Source organism: Asterias rubens, chromosome 22 (assembly GCF_902459465.1).
Source record: "Asterias rubens chromosome 22, eAstRub1.3, whole genome shotgun sequence".
NCBI lineage: Eukaryota > Metazoa > Echinodermata > Asteroidea > Forcipulatida > Asteriidae > Asterias > Asterias rubens.
In genome coordinates, this window is record NC_047083.1 from 7,985,991 (window position 1) to 8,007,739 (window position 21,749).

At 37.7% G+C, this 21,749-nt stretch overlaps 1 protein-coding gene across 3 annotated transcripts in view; it reads left to right on the forward strand.

Annotated features, from left to right (window-relative positions):
- Positions 1-11,417, forward strand: part of LOC117305485 (methylthioribulose-1-phosphate dehydratase-like) — a 31,168-nt gene extending 19,751 nt beyond the window's left edge. The window contains exons 6-9 of one of the 3 annotated variants that reach the window (XM_033790368.1): positions 272-332; positions 998-1,104; positions 6,000-6,125; positions 11,114-11,198. In XM_033790368.1, coding sequence (XP_033646259.1) covers positions 272-332; positions 998-1,104; positions 6,000-6,105 — 274 coding nt within the window. In that variant the 3' untranslated portion in view covers positions 6,106-6,125; positions 11,114-11,198. Of the gene's footprint in view, positions 1-271; positions 333-997; positions 1,105-5,999; positions 6,130-11,113 lie in introns of all 3 variants that reach the window. The other 2 variants (XM_033790369.1, XM_033790370.1) reach the window with 2 other exon arrangements.
- Positions 11,418-21,749: the final 10,332 nt, after the last annotated feature.

Below are 21,749 nucleotides of genomic sequence, written 5' to 3' on the forward strand. Positions count from 1 at the left end.
AGCAAACTTTTGATTACGGCGCTTTATAAAGTGATTTTGATTGATTGATGGATTGATTGATTGATTGATTGATTCCAAACAGGAAAGTTTGGAGAGATTTGAAGGCAATATGTCTCTTTAATATTAACAAACTTGTGTATTATTTTTTTGATCTATAGGTATGATGAGGAACTAGTTGTCCCCATCGTTGAAAACACACCACAAGAGAGATTTGAAGGCAATATGTCTCTTTAATATTAACAAACTTGTGTATTATTTTTTTGATCTATAGGTATGATGAGGAACTAGTTGTCCCCATCGTTGAAAACACACCACAAGAAAAAGACCTAAAGGTAAACACTACTAGATACACACTGACCTGTGACCAGTTTCATAAATTGACTTAAAGGCACTGGACACAATTGGTAATTACTCAAAATAATCACAAGGTTGTGGGTTCAAATCCCCCAGCTAACCGCTGATTTCCCAATGACTAGAATAAATATTGTCGTGTAGTTACTGAATCACAACTTTTTGATTTTGTGCGATTCATAATCATAGACGTCAAACCAATGTTTGTATGAGAGAGGTTGGTTGTTGCCTGCTTGGTGTTTATATCCCCTTGTGGGAGTTTGCCGAGATCCCTTGATGGGAAGATCATCTAGACAAACAAACAAACAAACAAACAAACAAACAAACAAACAATCGTGCTAAAGATATTACTATTTGTGATTTCAACTTATAATGCAGGACGAATTTCACCCAGTAGAGGTTATTTAAAATTCCTCCCTTCTAACCGTCGTCTTGAGCATTTTAAAGGTAGTAAGCGGTTCACAGCGGTCGTGCTTTTAATGTTAACTAGTTTGTTTTCTGCTTTTTTGTAGCCTTTATATTTGTATGTTTTTATTTTTGTGTTTTCTTCTTAATGTTTTTAAATGTAATTTTGTGATGTGTTTGGTTTTTAACTTTTTAACGTTGGATGAATAAATGATTCTAATTCTAATTGTAATTCTTATAGGATCGTATGGCCAGAGCTATGGAAGAATACCCAGAAACCTGTGCAGTACTTGTACGTCGTCATGGTATTTACGTGTGGGGCGAAACGTGGGAGAAAGCAAAGGCAATGTAAGTTTTTACTTTACACAATACTCTCTTTTGAGATCTAACTTATAGGTGTCGTTATTGTACTATTCCCCCCCCCCCATGCAGATACAGGCAGTTTTTACTTAAATGTGGATACTTGCCAAGAAAGACTCTGCTAGGGTAGAAACGTCAGGTCGTTAATTCTGCATTCATAAATACCTCAGACAGTTTCGCTATTTCTATTGGTCGAGAGCGCGTCACGTGGGTGTGTATAAACCTTTGTTTATGACCAGTAAAAAGTGTTGAAACATGGGCGTGCCACATCATGCGATACGCTCGACGTGCACAGCATTCCCTTATAAGGAGTTGTTTACCCGAGGGCGGCGGAGGGCTTTACCATTACATAGCTGGAGGGGTGTTGTGTTGAAAGAAATCAATGAGCAATTATAATTTTTGCATTTATTTTACTTTTTGACCAAAAAGTTTTGATGTTTTTGACCCAAAAGGTATTTATGAATGGGAATCAAAGTGTGTTGAATCGGTTTTCAACTAGTGGTTTAAATCCGCCGAGGCCTGGTTCTTGATAAATTTTACCTCCACTTCGTCTCGGTAAAACTATCTAGAATCGGGCCTCGTTGGGATTAAACCACTAGTTGAAAACCTCTTCACAACACATTGATTCCCTTATTTATACCATACTTGTAGATCCTTCTGGTTGGTAAGCAGTGTGCAAAAGCTAATTCTATTGTCCGAGTTAGATTTAATAAGCACTAAAGCAGCAAACGAATTCCCGACCATATTGTACAAACAAGGCTATCTTATAGAGTGCCTGTAGAAAGTTCATCTTCGTATTACACGTCACGTCTGTTGAAGTGGTTTATTATCAAATTATTATTCAGGGAATAGAAATGATCTTTCACGTCTTTACAACTCCGTTAAGACTTATCGGTCCTTACAGCTGGGGATGTAAATAAGACTCGATCAGACCCCACATGCGTACTGTCGTTGTTCTCCGATACAAACCAAGCGTATTCCCCTTGCCTCTTTTAGTGAGGAGGTTGAAAGGGCAACAGACCCCCGAGGGTAGACGAGGGAGGTGATGAGATCGTCTTCCAGTCACTGTTGGGTTATTCCACGGCGTGTTTCAATCTCGTGGGGACACTGTTGATGCATCTGTGCATGACGTGAAGAGGGCGTGCTGAGTGGTCGTTCAGCAAGCGGAGCAGCTTAAGCGTGACATCTTTAAAGGGACTGGACACCTTTGGTAATTGTCAAAGACCAGTCTTCTCACTTGGTGTATCTCAACATATGCATAAAATAACAAACCTGTGAAACATTGAATTTATTTGGTCGCCGAAGTTGAGAGAGAATAATGGAAGAAAAAAACACCCTTGTTGCACAAGTTGTGTGCTTTCAGATGCCTTGACTTCGGGACCTCAGCTGAGGTCTCAAAATCAAATCAGATATTTTATTGAGAAATTACTTTTTTCTCAAAAAGTACATTACTTCAGGGGGAGCCGTTTCTCACAAAATTTTATACTATCAACAGCTCCCCATTACTCGTTACCAAGTACGCTTTTATGCTACCAAATATGTTGAGTAATTACCTTGCTAGTGTCCAGTGCCTTGCTAGTGTCCAGTGGCTCATCAAACCATCACAAGGACAAAGCAATTATATTTGAAGATATTTCAAAGTGTCTTGCTCAAGGATACATGTTCCCAAGAGACCATCTAAGAGGTGGTGTGCCACAAACTCCTCTTGGTCAGCACTGGTAAATAAAGTACTTTCCATTGTTTGTGATATTTTACTTAAAATATCTTCCCTAATGAAGATTCTTCAGCTAAAGATCATCAGGATGAAAGGCAGTGGACACTAGTGGTAATTACTCAAAATAATTATTAGCATAAAACCTTTTTTGGTGACGAGTAATGGGGAGAGGTTGATGGTATAAAACATTGTGAGAAACGGCTCCCTCTAAAATGCCATAGTTTTCGAGAAAGAAGTATTTTCCATGAATTTGATTTCGAGACCTAAGATTTAGAACTTGAGGTCTCAAAATCAACCATCTAAACGCACACAACTTCGTGTGACAAGGGTGTTTTTTTCTTTATTATTAGCTTGCAAGTTCGATGACCGATTGAGCTCAAATTTTCACAGGTTTGTTATTTTGTGCATATGTTTAAATACACCAACTGTGAAGGCTAGTCTTTGACAATTACCAATAGTGTCCACTGCCTTTAACACCAATGCATTTTCTTCTTGGTAAAGGGCACCCTTTGAGTAAATTGTAAATTTTTACTGTAGCATCAAGGGCACCAAGGCAATGACCAACCGTCAATTTTACCAAACTGTTTCCAACTTAGGATTAATCTTAGGACCTAGGACGAGTTAAAGCAAGTGCACAACATAGGTAGCAGTATTGGTCCAAGGCCCACACTTTGTGTATCACAACTTATATATAAAATAACAAACCTGTAAATATTTAAGCTCAATCGGTCATCGGAGTCGGGAGAAAATAACGGGGAAAACCCACCCTTGTTTCCGCACGTTTCGCCGTGTCATGACATGTGTTTAAAATAAATGTGTTATTCTCGATATCGAGAATTGATAATTGTTTGCATGTTTTCTCAACAAGTAAAGCATTTCATGGAATAATTTTTCAAGGGAAGTCTTTCACCATTACCTTCTTTAAACCATGTAAGTTAATTTGTAAATCTGTGAACTTTTAATTTTTGTTCTGTTCAGAAAGTGTATAATGGCTTTATGTTCCATATTTATAGAAGTTAGGATGTTTGAACCCATCCTAAGTAAGGATGAGTTACTCCTTCTAACTCGGGATAAGATTAAACCTAGCATTTTGTGAAGTCAGCTGCAGGGAGCATGGAGGCAATCGCCTTCCTTGCCTCTTTGAAGTATCAGGCCCGTGTTGTTATTATTATTATTATTATTAATACGCCTACCTGGCAGTAGCCTGTCTACAATTGAATTGAATTGGAGTCTATCGGAGGGTTCAATGCTCTAATTAAAATGACTGACAATGACAGTCAATCCCTTGGAGAAATCATGAGGTACACCATGTCTGACTCGTACGGTCACTACACCCAAATTGAAACGTCATGACCAAACCGGCTTTTTTAAGAGCCAACACTCGCCCTAAGAGATTTACACATGGTTGTACCCGCAAGTTTACTATTTATTTATTTGTCTTATTTGTGTCTGACTTGAAAGGTCACTACACCCAAATTGAACCTTCGAAACTCGAGAATTTCTAGTTGCTTGCCAGGTTCCTACAGGCCTGATACTTCAGGCGATTGCCTTCGTTGCCCCTTGTCATTGCCCTGGTGCCCCTTGAAATGCTCCAGTAGAAATATACAATTTCCTCATAGGGTGCCCTTTGCCAAAGAGAAAATGCCTTGGTGCCCTTGCCCTTTCAAAACGACAGCCCTGTTCCTAACAAGGAATATGAACAGAAGACGAGCAGAGTATACTGTTCGAAACGTCGAGACCAAACCGGCTCTTTTCAGAGCCAACACTCACCCTAAGAGATTTACACATGGTTGTACCCGCAAGTTCACTATTTATTTAAAGTTTCTTCTCATGAACAGATGAAGTGTGAAATTATATGTTTGTGCTGTATGTTTGTGCTGTACAAATATATGTGTTTTGGGGTTTTGTGTGTGTGTTGTGACAAAGTGGATTGGTAGAAGTGTGCAAGAGCTGAGAAGAGTAGCGGAAAGTCTCCTGGAGTGTGCCCCCATTCTTTTATTGTTCAACTTTTTAACTTTACGCTTTTAATTGTCACTGTGTACAGTTTGCTGAGATAGTTGTATGTGACGCACTTAAAACATTGTGAGAGTCGGCTTCCTCTGAAGTTTTTTTGAGAAAGAAGTAATTATCCTCGAATTTAATTTTTCGAATTTGATTTTGAGACCTCAGATTTAGAGTTTGAGGTTTCAAAATCAACCATCGAAAGCGCACAAATTTGTGTGACAAGGATGTTTGTTTCTTTCATTATTATCTCACAACTTCGATGACCGATAGAGCTCAAATTTTCACAGGTTTGTTGTTTTATGCATATGTTGAGTACACCAAGTAAGAAGAGTGGTATTTGACAATTACCAATAGGGTCCACTGTCTTTAATAATGCTCTAACTGTATGAATGCTTTTGTCTTATTTTGACAGGTGTCTCTCAGCTGACATTAGAATCTTCGTAGCATTCTTTTCTTTTACTGCAAAGCTTTTAACCCACTCTTTATCTATCTCTATTAACACTGATGTTTATTGCTCTTAAAGGCTGTGTTACATGAGGCATTTATTAACAGCAACCAGTTCCCGGCAACCTCCAAAAAGAAAATTTTATGCATTCACATTTCAGTTTTCTCATTATTTTCCTTAGGCAAGTTGAGATAGTGAGCAAGCCGGATTTGTTCTTCTTGCGAATGCGAATGACATCACAGCCTTTTTTTTGCTGCAAATGTTTCGCAGGAGTTAAGCACATTTCAACTGATGCGAATTGACGCCAAAATTTGTATCGCATTTGCAGGAAGTATGAACCGGGCATTACAGCTAGAGAATGTCTCTTGTGCTTGGCCATTTTCATGGCTCTGCTTATCGCCTAAAACTGCGCTTTCGATCACCATTTTCCGCTTACGCGCAAGCGCCAAATTTCATAAGCGTAGAAAGCTGCCTTATAAGTGTAGAAAGCTTAGTAAATTCCCCACATACGCTTTTATAAGAGCCAATTTTTTGCTTCGATAAGCGGAGCCATGAAATTCGGCCCTGTTGAAGTAGTTCCTTACGCATACAGTGTAGAAGATGGTTGCCTTGAACAAGTTGGCCTGTAAGTAGTGCCCTGTGTGACACGGCATTACCAATGAATGCTGTACCATCAGGCTAAAATCACTCATGCTCTGGTTTATTTTCCCATTCTTCCAGGTGTGAGTCTTATGACTACCTCCTAGAGGTTGCCGTCCAAATGAAGCAACTAGGCATGGATCCTACACAAAAGCCAATTCTAGGGACGGAAAATGGCATAAAGTGACTGGATTAGCGCCATGGCATGTAGGCATGTTTTATTTTTGCGTGTATTTTTGTTAACTCTATTCATTCTTACTAATCCCTCTTTCGTTCTTTGTCATTGCATGTTCGATATCATTCATTTTTTTGCTGTCCAAATGAAACAACTTGGTTTTGATCCAACACAAAAGCCAATAATAGGAACGGAAAATGGCATTAAAGTGACTGGATTAGCGCCATGGCACGTAGGCACGATGTTTTATTTTTGTGTGTATTTGTGTTGCTCTTTTCATCTTTCTAATCCTCCTTTCATTTTTGTCATTACATCTTTGATATCATCCATCGCATCTTTGCTATTTCATTTGCTGCATGTTGTTTCTCCAACTCTAATTCGTTATTTCGGGAAATGTCTAAGTCATCTTGAAAATTTAACGAGAGCATTCTTTAGATAATTGGTGCGGCTCTTCGTCGCTATTCTTAGCTTATTATCAAGTGGTTTAATGATTAATCATCATTACTTTTCTGTTTACATACACGTCAAGACATCCACTGTTTATAACAATAATAATAAAGACTTGTAATGCGCACATATCCGCCCTGCTGTGTTTTCAAGGCGCATTAAAACCCCAAAACATTAGTCCTTGAAAACCTGTGACATAAGATAAGTTTTGAGAAGAGACTTGAGTTTGTGGTAAAAAGACAAGATCTCAGATTAAGTGGTAGAGAGTTCCAGGTGTGTGGCGAAGCTGAAGAAAAAGACCTGTCAACCTAGGATTGTCTTGGGTTCTTTGGGGAGAAGCAAGGAACTGGACCTAAAATTAATGATGAAAACAATTTATTTATAGAGTATCTTATGCAATCCTCAAAGCCCTTGACAATAAAGCAAGTAATAGAAATAAAGAAAATGCAAACATTTTAATATAAAAATTAAGTGAATTGAGCAAAAAGCAATTGTTAATTAACATACTAAAATAAGTAATATTATCCAAAAAGTGAGTTACATACAAAGACAAAAAAAAGAAACAATCGCGAGGAAAGGAAAAAGGGGATAAAAAAGAGGATAAAATGAGGGGAAGAAAGAGTGTTTGAGTCCCAGGTGTGACACTGTGTCCTAAAGTGAGACACCTAACCATTGCTTTGTCCTTCGGATGGGACGTACAGGTGTAGGTCCTGTGTGTTGTTATAAAAACTATCAACACACAAAAAAGACCCCAGTAATAATAACCGTATTTATAACGAAAGCGCCAGGTATTATTACTGCAGGGAGTGGGGCGAATTTTGAGATATAAGACCTAATTCTTAAGCACTATGTAATGGTTTACAAGGTGCTATGGATAAGTGCACTGGGTTCTTTTACATGCGTTTACACAACACATGGGACCAACGGCTTTACGTCCCATCCGAAGGACGAAGCAACGGTCATGTGTCTTGCTTAAGGACACAAGTGTCACGGCTTGGATTCAAACCCACACTCTGCTGAACAGAAACACCAGAGTTTGAATTCGGTGCTCTTAACCGCTCGGCCACGACACTCCCACAAGTACTCCAGTACACACTAATCGCAAAGAGAAGGGGTTCGCCTTGTTGAATCTGGCAGTGTGTTTACCTTCAATAATGGAGGCTGCACTTGAAAGGAAAAAGTAGAAACTTTGGAATATTATGAAAATTCAGTCAAGTTAGTTATCTTTGAAGAAACCTGGAAGTGCATTTGTTCATGTCTACAAATGATGTTATCAAAGTTACCTTTAAAGGCAGTGGACACTATTGGTAATTACTCAAAACAATTATCAGCATGGAACCTCACTTGATAACGAGTAATGGGGAGAGGTTGATAGTATAAAACATTGTGAGAAACAGCTCCCTCTGAAGTGACGTAGTTTTCGAGAAAGAAGTAATTTTCCACAAATTTGATTTTGAGACCTCAAGTTTAGAATTTTAGGTCTCAAAATCAACCATCTGAAAGCACACAACTTCGTGTGACAAGGGTGTTTTTTTCTTTCATAGTTATCTCACAACTCCGACGACTAATCGAGCTCAAATGTTCACAGGTTGGTTATTTTATGCATATGTTGAGATACACCAAGTGAGAAGACTGGTCTTCGACAATTACCAATAGTGTCCACTGTCTTTAAATATTCACTTTCCAGTTATATTCATTTATTTATTTAATGATTTATTTATTTGTATTTATTTATTTTGATACAATCCTCTTTACTGAGTGTTATTGATCCAGTAGAGCAGGGCGAAATTCCATTTCTCTGTTCGCCGTAAACAACAAATATTTTCACTATACACTCTAAATATTTTGTTCTAAGTTAACACTCCTAGCTTTCCGTAAGACTTCTTCACTTGTTGTTATTTATTATTATACTATATCTACACTCCCAAGGGTTATGGGGGTTTGATCCAGTTTTGGAATAAAATGAAATACAATACATTAATGGCATTATTCCTTGGCATTACCGCAGATATTTGATGCTAAGGGGAAAATAGTATCCATAAACGCATTTTTTTTAAATACTTGTCATGGAATCTGGTCCTGATCTTCTGGTCCCTTAATAATGTATTTATTTATTTATTAATGTTTTTAAATTACATCAAGATCAATACAGATCAGTACCAGATCAAAAACATCACCAAGATTAAATTTCAGAATTCACTCTTTCTACATGTTTTATGTTGTCGGGATTACTATATACAGCCTGAACCGAGAAGTCTCCCGAAATCATAAAATCTACTCCGCGGTAGTAGAATATAATGTATAAGCAAGACAGTTCTCTAAAGAACAAACTCTGCCTAACCTCAAACCAAATATAAAGCAAGACAGTTCTCTAAGAACAAACTCTACCTGGCAAGTAGATACACTCTTGGTGTTACCGCAAACCAAATATAAAGCAAGACATTTCTCTAAAGAACAAACTCTACCTAGTACCTAGCAAGTAGATACACACATGGTGTTACCGCAAACCAAATATAAAGCAAGACAGTTCTCTAAAGAACAAACTCTACCTAGTACCTAGCAAGTAGATACACACATGGTGTTACTGCAAACCAAATATAAAGCAAGACAGTTCTCTAAAGAACAAACTCTACCTAACCTCAAACCAAATATAAAGCAAGACAGTTCTCTAAGAACAAACTCTACCTGGCAAGTAGATACACTCTTGGTGTTACCGCAAACCAAATATAAAGCAAGACAGTTCTCTAGGAACAAACTCTACCTGGCAAGTAGATACACACATGGTGTTACCGCAAACCAAATATATAGGGATTACTATCTCCTGACGATGACTAGAGCAAGCTAGTCGAAATGTTGAGACCAATTTAAGAAGTGGCTCCGCAGTAGTACAGTTAATCACGATCCTATAAGCTAAAGTAATTGTCCCAGCCTATTTTCTATACCATCTGCCCAGGTAATAGTTAAAAAGGAGGACCATTCTTTTCAGAACTGAGAAGTCTCCCGATCCCCCGAACGTCTTCTCCGTGATAGTAGAATAAAGCAAGACAGTTCTCCAAAGAACAAACTCTGCCAAGCAAGTAGATAACACATGGTGTTACCGCAAACCAAATATAAAGCAAGACAGTTCTCTAAAGAACAAACGCTACGTAGCAAGTAGATACACACATGGTGTTACCGCAAACCAAATATAAAGCAAGACAGTTCTCTAAAGAACAAACTCTACCTAGTACCTAGCAAGTAGATACACACATGGTGTTACCGCAAACCAAATATAAAGCAAGAGAGTTCTCTAAAGAACAAACTCTACCTAGTACCTAGCAAGTAGATACACACATGGTGTTACCGCAAACCAAATATAAAGCAAGACAGTTCTCTAAAGAACAAACTCTACCTAGTACCTAGCAAGTAGATACACACATGGTGTTACCGCAAACCAAATATAAAGCAAGACAGTTCTCTAAAGAACAAACTCTACCTAGTACCTAGCAAGTTGATACACACATGGTGTTACCGCAAACCAATTATAGGGATTATTATCTCTACAATGTCTTGCATATCATGACTGTTTCCTGAATTCCTACTCTAGCCTGATTCTTCTGCTGTATGCATCACCCTCCTGTATTATTTGTCATTCTCTTTCTTTACCACATGCCATCCTTATGTATGTTTCAAGCTAACACATCTACTTAGCACCATACTTTCCTATCAGTCAAAAACTGTTTTTTTTTGGGCGGGGGGGGGGGGGGACGGTGGGGGGAGCAAACCATTTTTAAAATTTATCTTTAAAAAAAAAAAAAATAAGATTTCATGGATTACAAAAAAATATACTTAACTTACTAGACTTCTTTGTATTGCTAAATTAATGTAGACCACATTTTGCTCCTACTCAACTGTTTGTTTGTAAGTTGCGGTGTGGTGACCCTTTCCAGCTATCTGTTGTTCTGTTTGTGTGCTTACAAAATTATTGTTAAGATTCCTTAAAGGCAGTGGACACTATTGGTAATTGTCAAAGACTAGCCTTCACAGTTGATGTATCTCAACATAAGCATAAAATAACAAACCTGTGAGAATTTGAGCTCAATCGGTCATCGAACTTGCGAGATAATAATGAAAGAAAAAAACACCTTGTCACACGAAGTTGTGTGCGTTTAGATGGTTGATTTCGAGACCTCAAGTTCTAAATCTGAGGTCTCGAAATCAAATTCGTGGAAAATTACTTCTTTCTCGAAAACTATGGCACTTCAGAGGGAGCCGTTTCTCACAATGTTTTATACCATCAACCTCTCCCCATTACTCGTCACCAAGAAAGGTTTTATGCTAATAATTATTTTGAGTATTACCAATAGTGTCCACTGCCTTTAATACTCGATCAGTACTTCCTTAAAACCCAGTTAGTATTGGGGGGTCTCCACCAAACACGCTTGCACTTAGCAGACTCCCACCACTTACATTGTATTTTGTAAGCCAACTAAAAACTTTGTAAGCTAGGTGGAAATAAACTAAACTGAACTGAGTCATTGAACTTCCTGAAGATTTTATAAAAATAATATTCAAGTGATATTTGTCATTGCAGGTGCGAGTGTTACCACGACTTGCTCGGTGCGGCTTGTACCATGAGGCAGTTCGGCATCGATCTGAGCTCGAAGCCATTTGAAGACTGAAATCTGAGCGCATAGCCATTTGAAGACTGAGAGGTTAAAGGTCAGCCAGTTGCTTTGAGGTTTTACGGAAATACAATTTGGTTTTTGCCTTTATGCCGATGTGTATTAAATAGTATTAACATAGACTTCCACCAGAAACACCGTAAAGGCACTGGACACTATTGGTAATTACTCAAAATAATTCTTAGCATAAAAACTTACCTAGTAACAAGCAATAGGGAGCTAATGATTGTATAAAACATTGTGAGCAACGGCTCCCTCTGAAGTAACATAGTTTTTCAGGAAGGGGTAATTTCTCACTCAAATATTAAATGACTTCAGGCTTGAAGCCTTTTGTAGGCATCTGATTGAAAACACACAAATTTGTGCAAATTTGCAAGGTTTTTTCTTTCACTATTTTTTTGCAACTTCGATGACCAATTGAGTAAAACTTTCACAGGTTTGTTATTTTATGCGTATGTTGAGATACACCAAGTAAGAATACTGGTCTTTGACAATTACCACAGGTGTCCAGTGCCTTTAAGTACTGTTTCCTCAATTCTTCAAAGAGTCCTTTGAGAAAGAACACAGCAGCGAAGGGGATTAGAGCCCGCAACCTTTACATTGCTTGAGCAGATGTCTTACCTCTGAGAGCTAGTCCGGTAGCTAGAGGCAGTTCGAATCCTATGTTTTAGCAGCTGGTACCGCTTAAAGGATTTGGGTACTTTTTGTAACACAAAACATAATGTGCACAGATTTTCATTAAACTTACACCGTTTGAAAATAATTATAGTAGAAAGCTTACTTTAAAACATTACTAGCTGAGGCACTGTAGTTTTTGAGAAATGTGGAAAACAATGTAATGAAATTACGTTTTACATGCTAAAATAATTTTCGTCTTTAGAGACTTTTTTTTTGTCGTGACTTGTTTTACTCATTTCTCATAAACTACAGCACCACAGCAAGTAGTATTTGAAGGGAAGCTTTCTACCATCAATGTTTTGAAAACTGTGTGAGTTTAATGTAAATCTGTGTTTTGGTGTCCTACAAAATATGCATCCGTGTAAGGGTAAAAAAAAATTATATTATTTATCCAAGATGCAAAATCTTTTATATGGGAAGTACTATTGTTTAAAATCATGATTTTAAATTTGCAATCATCCCTTAATTTTTGGTTCATTTTTTAAAGTGCTATTATTATAGACTTTTAAAATTATGCATGATAGATCACGGTGCTATAAATTGTCTCTATTTTTTAGTGGGCAATTCCGTGAATTCTTCTGGTAAATTCCTTGTGGTTTGCAAGTCGCCCAAACAGACCAATGTTGAGACACGTTGTTGAATCTTGAATTGTTGTACTCTCCTAAAATCATTTATATTTTTACTATAGTAGGTGAATATTTTCACTCTAGTATTAGTGAATATAGTAAATATAGTATTAGTGAATATTAGTGAATAAGTGAATATTTTCACTGTAGTATTTTCACTATAATATTTTCACTATACATGTAGTATTAGTGAATGTAGTGAATATAGTATTAGTGAATATTAGTGAATAAGTGAATATTTTCACTGTAGTATTTTCACTATAATATTTTCACTATAGTATTAGTGAATGTAGTGAATATAGTATTAGTGAATATTAGTGAATAAGTGAATATTTTCACTGTAATATTTTCACTATAGTATAGTAGGTGTCAATGAAAATTTGTGTATATTTTTCTCATCAAAAACACTTTTTATATGTTTGGCTTTCTTTCAGAATGTTAGATCTGCAGCTTATACTTATACTTTATTTAACCTTACAAATGCATTACATAAGTTAAAGGCAGTGGACACTATTGGTAATTACTCAAATAATTATTAGCATAAAACTTTTCTTGGTAACGAGTAAAGGGGAGAGGTTGATAGTGTAAAAACATTGTGAGAAACGGCTCCCTATGAAGTAATGTAATTGTCGAGGAAGAAGTAATTTCCGCGAATTTGATTTCGAGACCTCAGATTTAGAATTTGTGGTCTCGAAATCAAGCATCTGAAAGCACACAACTTAGTGTGACTAGGGTGTTTTTTGCAACTCCGACGACCAATCGAGCTCAAATTTTCACAGTTTTTAAAATTATTTTATGCATATGTTGAGATACACCAACTGTGAAGGCTAGTCATTGACAATTACCAATAGTGTCCAGTGCCTTTAAGTTGAAGAAATGAAAGTTTATACATGACTTACATGGTATGAGGACAGTCATGGTGGAAACTTCCCCGTGAAATATAGTTGTCTGAAATGCTGCAGTTTTTGAGTAGTAGTAAAACAGTTGGTTTGAATCTCGCAAGACCAACACTTAATGTTTGAAATTATTTAAAAATGAGGGTCCTATTTCTCTTGGTCCAAGGGGTAGATTACGTTTAAACTTTCACAGGTTTGTTTTTACATGGTTTGTTATTTCATGGTTCATAGGAAATGCGAATCCTAGTATTTTAATAAATTATGTTGTAAAAAAGGCTGTCAATAAGACAGTTCTGGTAAATGTGCACTTTTTCATAACACAAATAACATAGTTTGAAATAGAAAGGAATAGATCATGAAAATGATCACCGAATCACTCTACTTTTGAGCCGTGTTTTACTCGTTGAAAATTTTGCAACAGTTTATGATATGCATAATTAAATTGCATTTAATGCATGCAGTTTTTCATTGTACATGTTACTTTGATTCGTAGTTTCATTGTCGTGAATACTGTGTTGCCTGCATCGATGTGTGAGACGTCTGTGCGGCACCATAATGTAGCCCGAGCTCTAAATGTAGCCCGGACCTAAATGTAGCCCCGAACATGCCCTAAATGTAGCCCGGACATAAATGTAGCCCCAAACATGTACCTAAATGTAGCCCGGACCTAAATGTAGCCCCAAACATGTACCTAAATGTAGCCCGGACCTAAATGTAGCCCCAAACATGTACATGGTGCCGCACAGACGTCCAAGATTTTTCTAAAACAACTCCTAACATTGAAGCACACATTTTGACTGAATGGTTGCATGATAATCAAAGTCTGAATATCCATTGCGAAATATCGAGCCCTACTCCCAAGGCAAAAATAAATAAATAAATAATTAAAAAAGGGAAAAGAAAAAAAACAGCCGGTTGTCTTTAAAAAAAATATGTCTGGTGGCCATTGTAAGAAAAGAAAAAGAACAAATCACCAAGGCAGGACGCTTTACAAGGAAGTGGACACTATTGGTAATTACTCAAAATAATCATCAGCGTAAATCCTTTCTTGGTAACAAATATGGGGGAGTTTGGTAGTATAAAACATTGTGAGAAACGGCTCCCTCTGAAGTAATGTAGTTTTCGAGAAAGAAGTAATTTTCCACGAATTTGATTTCGATACCTCAGACTCAGAATTTGAGGTGTCGAAATCAAGCATTGTTATTTTGAGTAATGACCAATAGTGTCCACTGCCTTTAAAAACTTTACTAGGAGATAAAGCTTTGGAATGGCTGCTTGTTATACAGACCAAGAGTGTTTGTGTGAGAAGAATCGGAAAGTCTGGTTTCACGCTCAAAAACCCTGATAGGAGGAACTAACTGGGAACTGTTTGCTAACGATAGATCATTGCCAATGAATTGTCACAGTGGAGTAATCGCCACGCACTTGGAAACTTGAGATTTTACGCTCAGCAAAACAATTTTGAAGCTACGCTGTTGACTGTACTATTTAGAATTCGTTGAAAGTCGCCTTGAGAGTTAAACACAGTTGAAAACTTGCTTCACCTCCATGTGTACTGTTATGTACTTTGTGACAAATGCCAGTATATTCCAATCGTGGTGAGCACTAGCCATTTTCTTATTCACGCTTGTGGTTTTCAGAAAGGCCCTTTGTAAAAACTAACCGTAGCGAACGCTTGGTGGCGCGCTAAATTACGGTTTTCTTGGTGTGAGCATGGAGGAATCAATTTATTCTAATTTATTCCTCCATGGTGTGAGACACCATCTTCTCGCTATACCTCCCCACAGGTGTCTTCAGGTCGAGCCACAATACTTGGTTTATAATCTCTCAGTCCCATTACCATGTAATTAAAAAACATGAATACGCATAAATATTTTCAATACATCCCCATTTTCAGCATTGAACACCGTAGTACATGATGAACAATCTTTCACGAATAAAAACCAACATTATTTGTTAAAGTAGTGAATTTCATTGTGTTTAGGCATATCAAATTGGTTGGAATAATTGAAAAATGGCAGACGGGACCAACGATCCAATCCACCGTATCAAACCAAAGGACATTACCATACACTCAAATACATTATTCGAAGCTTCGGCTTTGGTTTTGGCTCTGGCTCTGGCTAAAGTGATGTCTTTCTCTTTGAATGCCGAAATCGTAATATCTAAAGAACTAAGGACAGAACTGATGCTTGTACTCTAACCACGGTTTCACAAAGGGCTGCCAAGTGAAGTTCCATTAACAGCTGCCAAGAACAAGTCGTATTGTCAATGTTTAAATGAACAGACTGTTGCCTTTCTCCTTTGTGTAACTGTTCTTGGAATGTCAACTGTGAATAGTCACAATGAACTCTCTGCCTTTCCTAGGAAGAGCCAAACCCCCAAAGGTAATATAAAGGAATGTAGTTATATAAGAAACCTATGGAGACAAAAGGGACCTCTCTCTCTCTCTCTTCTCTATAGCTTTCAAGAAAGACAAGTTAGACCTCTCTTTAGCTGGTTCATTTGTTTGAGGCTAGCGTTTTAGATGGTCATCCACGGGCTGACTGGGAACTGGATTGGCAGTAAACCACTCAAAGACAGCAACAGCCATGGCAGAGGACATCTTAAGTTAGTCTTTAAGGTACAGTCTCTTGGGCGTATTACTTTAAGTGTTGTAGAGTTTGTGAAACATTTGTTTTGACTGGAGTGTAAGGACCAGCGTAACATCGTCAGCAGGAAGCCTTGACACCCAAGACTAAGGGTAAGAATAGACATGTTGTTTTGTTGTTGCACCTAAATTCTTCCGTTCACGCAACTTTCGCAATATAGCCCTTGTTCATATACCTTGCAACGCTTGAGTACTGATTGGCCCTTTAATTTTGATTTGCTTTGTTGTTTCTCTTTTTGGTTTATGATATTTCTTCATTTTGCCTTGGATTGTGTATATTATTCTTTGTTTTTGTTTTGTTGGGGTCGAATAAATAATGAAAATCGTAATAATAAGACGTCACTTGTTTCTGGAAATTTGTTTGCAAAGTTTTTGTTTTACTTTAGTATTAAATGAAAGAAGTGATTGACCGGAGTGTGGGCTCGAATCCAGGTCGTGGCACTTGTGTCCTTGAGCAAGATACTTTATTGTAATTGCTTCTCTTCACCCAGGGGTATAAATGGGTACCTTTCGAGGGTAGAGGTTGATATTGTGTATGAAAAACCTTCGGAGCGCCACGGCAGCTCGGGGCTGTATACTCCCCAGGGTGCTGACAAAGATTGAAAGGGCGTTATTGGCCTAATGACCAGGGCACTAAACAGTGTGAAGCGTATTGTGAAATGCACTATATATAATATCTAGTTATTGTTATTACTAATCATACATAAAAACAATTCCAAGTTACGCATGTCACGGTGATATTGGATGACGTAATGTCTGCTTCCATATTTTCAAAATCATGTTTACATTTTTGCTTTTAGTAAACCCAATACTTGCTTTTCACTAATATTTGATGGATGTAAAGGTGGATTTGATAAGCAGTGACACTGATGGGCGTAAACAGTCAAAGCTTTTACATCTCGTTAAACTTACTAATGGTTTGTTCATTTGATGAGTCAATCATTATTAACTTCCATATTTTTGACAACAGCGCTGTTACGTTTGTAGAGTGGACTTATCTCGGTCATGATAAATTCGGCACAGGGCCATACGTGTTTTTTCTGTTGTGGTTAGAAGAAAAACAATTAGCTGTTACAAACTTCCAACCAAAATTTGTATAATGCCAAAAACAGTTAATGGCCTGACGTTTCGACCCTAGCAGAGTTAACTCAAAGGCTAAATGATTAGGAATATATTGTATTAATAATTTGACCAACTGGACAATGCCGTGTGCTGGTAGCACCATCCATTGTTTTGGCAGACGCCGTTATTAACACGTCATCAAACACGGGTTATATAGTCTAGTGTTGGTGCTCTTGCCATAGTCAAAAGGGATATATTCTATTTCTGTGACGTCACTCTATTGTTGAAAGTGTCGATTCTTTTTACGAATCTACACTTAATTGTAGAATTCGTTACATCTACACTTAAGAATGCCTCTGTATGTTGTAAAATAATTATAAAATGTGACCAGCCGTCGTTTGTTAACGTATACGAAATTAGTTAGACTAACTAGTGTTGTATGTATAGAGAAACCCAATTCATTGAAACGGTTTTAGCTAAAGTGTAGATTCGTATACGATGTACTCGCCTTGGGCTTGTACATTCTATTCACGAATCTACACTTTATCGTGCATTCTCTCCTTAACATAACCACGTTCCTTTATTGAAATCAACATATTATAGTAGGAAAATAGTGTAACAAAAACTCGTACATGAAATAAATACTCGAATCTGTTACCCTTTCCGCAGGTAATGTTTGGATAAGAATGGGATTACAAAGCATACACAGAAACGTAGACGCAGTGCTCCAGGTTTTGTAATTCGACGGATCCATGTCTTTAGAAAATGTGTGTTTATTGTATCCAGTGTTTTGGTTTTTAAATCTTAACTTGTGATGGAAAATGCTTTGGCAACCAAAATAATGAAAATGTTTCTTCAATCATGAAACTCGACACGTTGGTAACGTGTTTTTGAAGAATTTCCTTTACTTTGCAACCATAATGCCTTTCGAATGACGTCATCTGAGATAGCAGTGTTATCCAGCGTCTGTTTTTAAAATCTTAACTTGTCGTGGGAAACGCTTTGGCAATCAACATTAATATAATGAAAATGTTTCTTCAATCGAAAACCTCGACACATGGGTAACATGTTTTTGAAGAACTCCATATTGTGAAAGTTTTTCGCAATAATAGCCCGCAGTAATGAAACAACAAAGTTAAACCTGTTTCCTTTGTATGAGCATGTAGCCTTTTAAGCCCATACAACGTACGCATTATTTCTGCAGCAAAGCGTCAGAGCCGTGTCTTATTGAAATAAACAAAATGAAAATACAGCAAAACACGTAACCAATTTAACGACGTTGCCTCAACTTACAAAGTCAATGCTGCAGGCCGATCGCTTCCTTAAAGGCAATCCGTAGATTTCACCAAACTCTTCATAGCTTAGGATTGATTAATCTTCGGACTTTAGAACGAGTTAAGTTCCGTAACCATAGACGTTAGACGCATTGGCCCTATCCTAAGTTAGGACGAGTTGAGTCGTCCTAACTCGAGAAAATCCCCTTCCTTGATATCGGCTGATGGACACTCTGTTAATCATTTTTGCTCTCACTTGGTGCATCCCTATGCTATAACAAAAGTGTGAACATTTTGGCTCAACTGGTCATTGAAGTTGCAAGAGAATAATGAAAGAAAAAACACCCTTGTTGCACAAGTTTGAGTGCTTTCAGATGCATAATAAAAGGCTTCAGGTCTGAAATATTTTAATATTTGAGTGAGAATGTACCTCTTTCTCAAAGACTACGTTACTTCAGAGTAAGCCGTTTCTCACAATGTGTTATACAATCAACAGCTCTCCATTACTGTTATCAAGTAAGTTTCTATGCTAACAATTTGTTTGAGTAATTGTTAATAATAAATTGTCAAGCGGAAGGTATAATACGCAATAAAAAACATACGATAGTTGGAAGCATTTTTAAAATTATTTAAGTGTCCAGTGCCTTTAAGTTTCCATCTCATTCCACTGTGTATACTAGGTATTGCCAGCCTGCCACTTCAAGCTGGTTCAGTCCATCTTAAGGTTTCTGTTGTACTCAAGGTGTCTTAGGACAAAAGCTGAACACTGGCTTGCCCGTGAAACTTAAAGAGCCTTCAGGCCGTCTTGCGCATCATATTTCAGATTGGCTTCTCTTGTTAAGAGATCTATGGACCGCGCTAGCGCAAGAGCAAAATGGTAATTCTTCGCTGCATGCGCAAACTGTATCTAATCACGTAAATGTAATTTGCGAAAATCCTCACAAAACATTCAATGGCGTAATATTTGCATTTTCATCCGCAAATAACCAGTTTGGACTGTGAGATTCGTTTGGCCAATTCTTGAGTTGCTATAAAAACAAGTTAGTGAAATGGAATATCGTGGGCTGACGGGATTTGAATAGAATGACGGGGATGAGGCGGGTAGTAATCGCATCAAACCTTAAGTCCCCTTGTTCATTAGGAGGACCAACTCCGGAATTTGGAGGTATCGCATTACCACTTAGGTGGTGCGAGATCTAATTTGCCAGTGCAGGCGCAGCCACGTGTTCGTGAGACGGGGCTTATGAAAGCACGGCGCGGACCACACCGCTGTATAAAAGACTGTAGATAGTTCATGCTTTTGCTAGGATGCTGGGCTATATAGTCGTGAGTTTGTACTTCAGTATTGAGTGATATACGGGCAGATTCACTCGACAGACTTAATTAGACTCGGTTTATATTTATTTGGTTATGTGATCCTCCTATCGTACATCTTCCGTGCAGTGGAATCCGTGTTTTCTATCTGCAACAATAACACTCAAATCTTGATAATGAACAGAAATAAGCATTGATATTTAGATTAAAGCGCAACTTAATGAAATAACAATAATAATATCCTATTTTTTTAATTTTGAAAAAGACATTAATTTTAGGCTGAAGTATCACTTTTTTTGTAGCGAATCTACAGTTGAGTGTAGATTCGTAACGAATCTACAGTTTCGTAAAAATAATCAACACTTTTATCAATAGCGTGCATCACAGAAGTAGTTTAAACAGGTATTAAGTCGTAATTTTTTACCAATTCAATATAGTATACATATATTAAATACAGAGGTAGTTACAAAGTGCACGTGCGTGGGAAATCTCATAGCCTTGCCATTCGGAAACACCTCACTAAGAGAAAAGAGGATTTTTGCAAAGCGTATGCTGAAGGTAGTCCACAAAACAGCCTTTTTCCAGGTAATTGCAAAAGCTGTATACCATAATATTGCAATGATGAGTTTATAAAAGTAGCTGTAATTCGTTTATTAATAGGAGACTTTTGGGACGCTTGGTGGCAGCAGACTTACCAGGTAAAATCCATTGTTCTCGGTCATGTGCGTACGCTCAGAACTACGTAAACAATGGAAATTTACCTGGTAAGTCTGCTGCCACCTAGCGTCTCAAAGTCTCCCATTGGTTTACTGATTATAGGCACCCTAAAGCCAAGTTCATACTTCTAATGAGAATGCGATACAAATTTTGGCGTCACAGGGATGTTTTCGCCACAAATGTTTCGCAGTAGTTGTGAGCACAAGTCAACTGTTGCGAATTATTACGCTGCGAATTTGTGACGTCAAAAATTGCATTCGCAGGAGGTTTGAACCGGGCTTAACGTTGGCAAATTCGTAACTACTCTTGTGTATTTCCCTCCATTCAAAGTTCAACATGACCAAGGGCGGATCCAGATCAAAATTTGTGGGATGAATCTGTCAAAGGTGATACCTTTGCGACGTAAGGTCCGGGCATCCTTTTAAGGGACCTGCAAGTTTGCAATCGTAGATGATCTGTGTGCAATCTTAAGGCATTATAAAAATTGATGAATGAAACAGAACAAAAAGCCTTTTAGGAAATTTATAGGACCAACTTAAAGGCAGTGGACACTATTGGTAATTGTCAAAGACCAGTCTCCACACTTGGTGTATCTCAACATATGCATAAAATAACAAACCTGTGAAAATTTGAGTTCGATTGGTCGTCGGAGTTGCGAGATAACTATGAAAGAAAAAACACCCTTGTCCCACGAACTTGTGTGCTTTCAGATGCTTGATTTCGAGACCTCAAATTCTAAACTTGAGGTCTAGAAATCAAATTCGTGGAAAATTACTTCTTTCTCGAAGACTATGTCACTTCAGAGGGAGCCGTTTCTCACAATGTTTTATACTATCAACCTCTCCCCATTATTCGTTACCAAGTAAGGTTTTATGTTAATAATTATTTTGAGTAATTACCAATAGTGTCCACTGCCTTTAAGGCATGACAAAAATTGATGAATGAAACAGAACAAAAAGCGTTCAAAATTTGAGCTGTAGAATGTTGGCCTTTTGGGAAATTTATAGGACCTACTTAAATTCTCATTACAAGACATGAGGGGGGGGGGGGGTTGTCTGCCTGTGAATAAGATCTGTTTTTAGAAGCTGTTATAGTACGAACCTCGCCCCCCAAACAAACCATACGTTTAGAAGATGTTGAATTAGATTCCATTGCTTTTGAATATTGAGAGTGCGTTTACTTGTTATCTTTGTGGTTGCCGTGTGGGTTGAGGGTGTGTATTGGATGTCACGTTGGTAGTACAATACAAGAGGTTAAGGCAATGGTCATGCATGCCTTCAACTGATAATGAGCTTCTTCTTCACCTAATGCCTAGTGACCACTGAGGG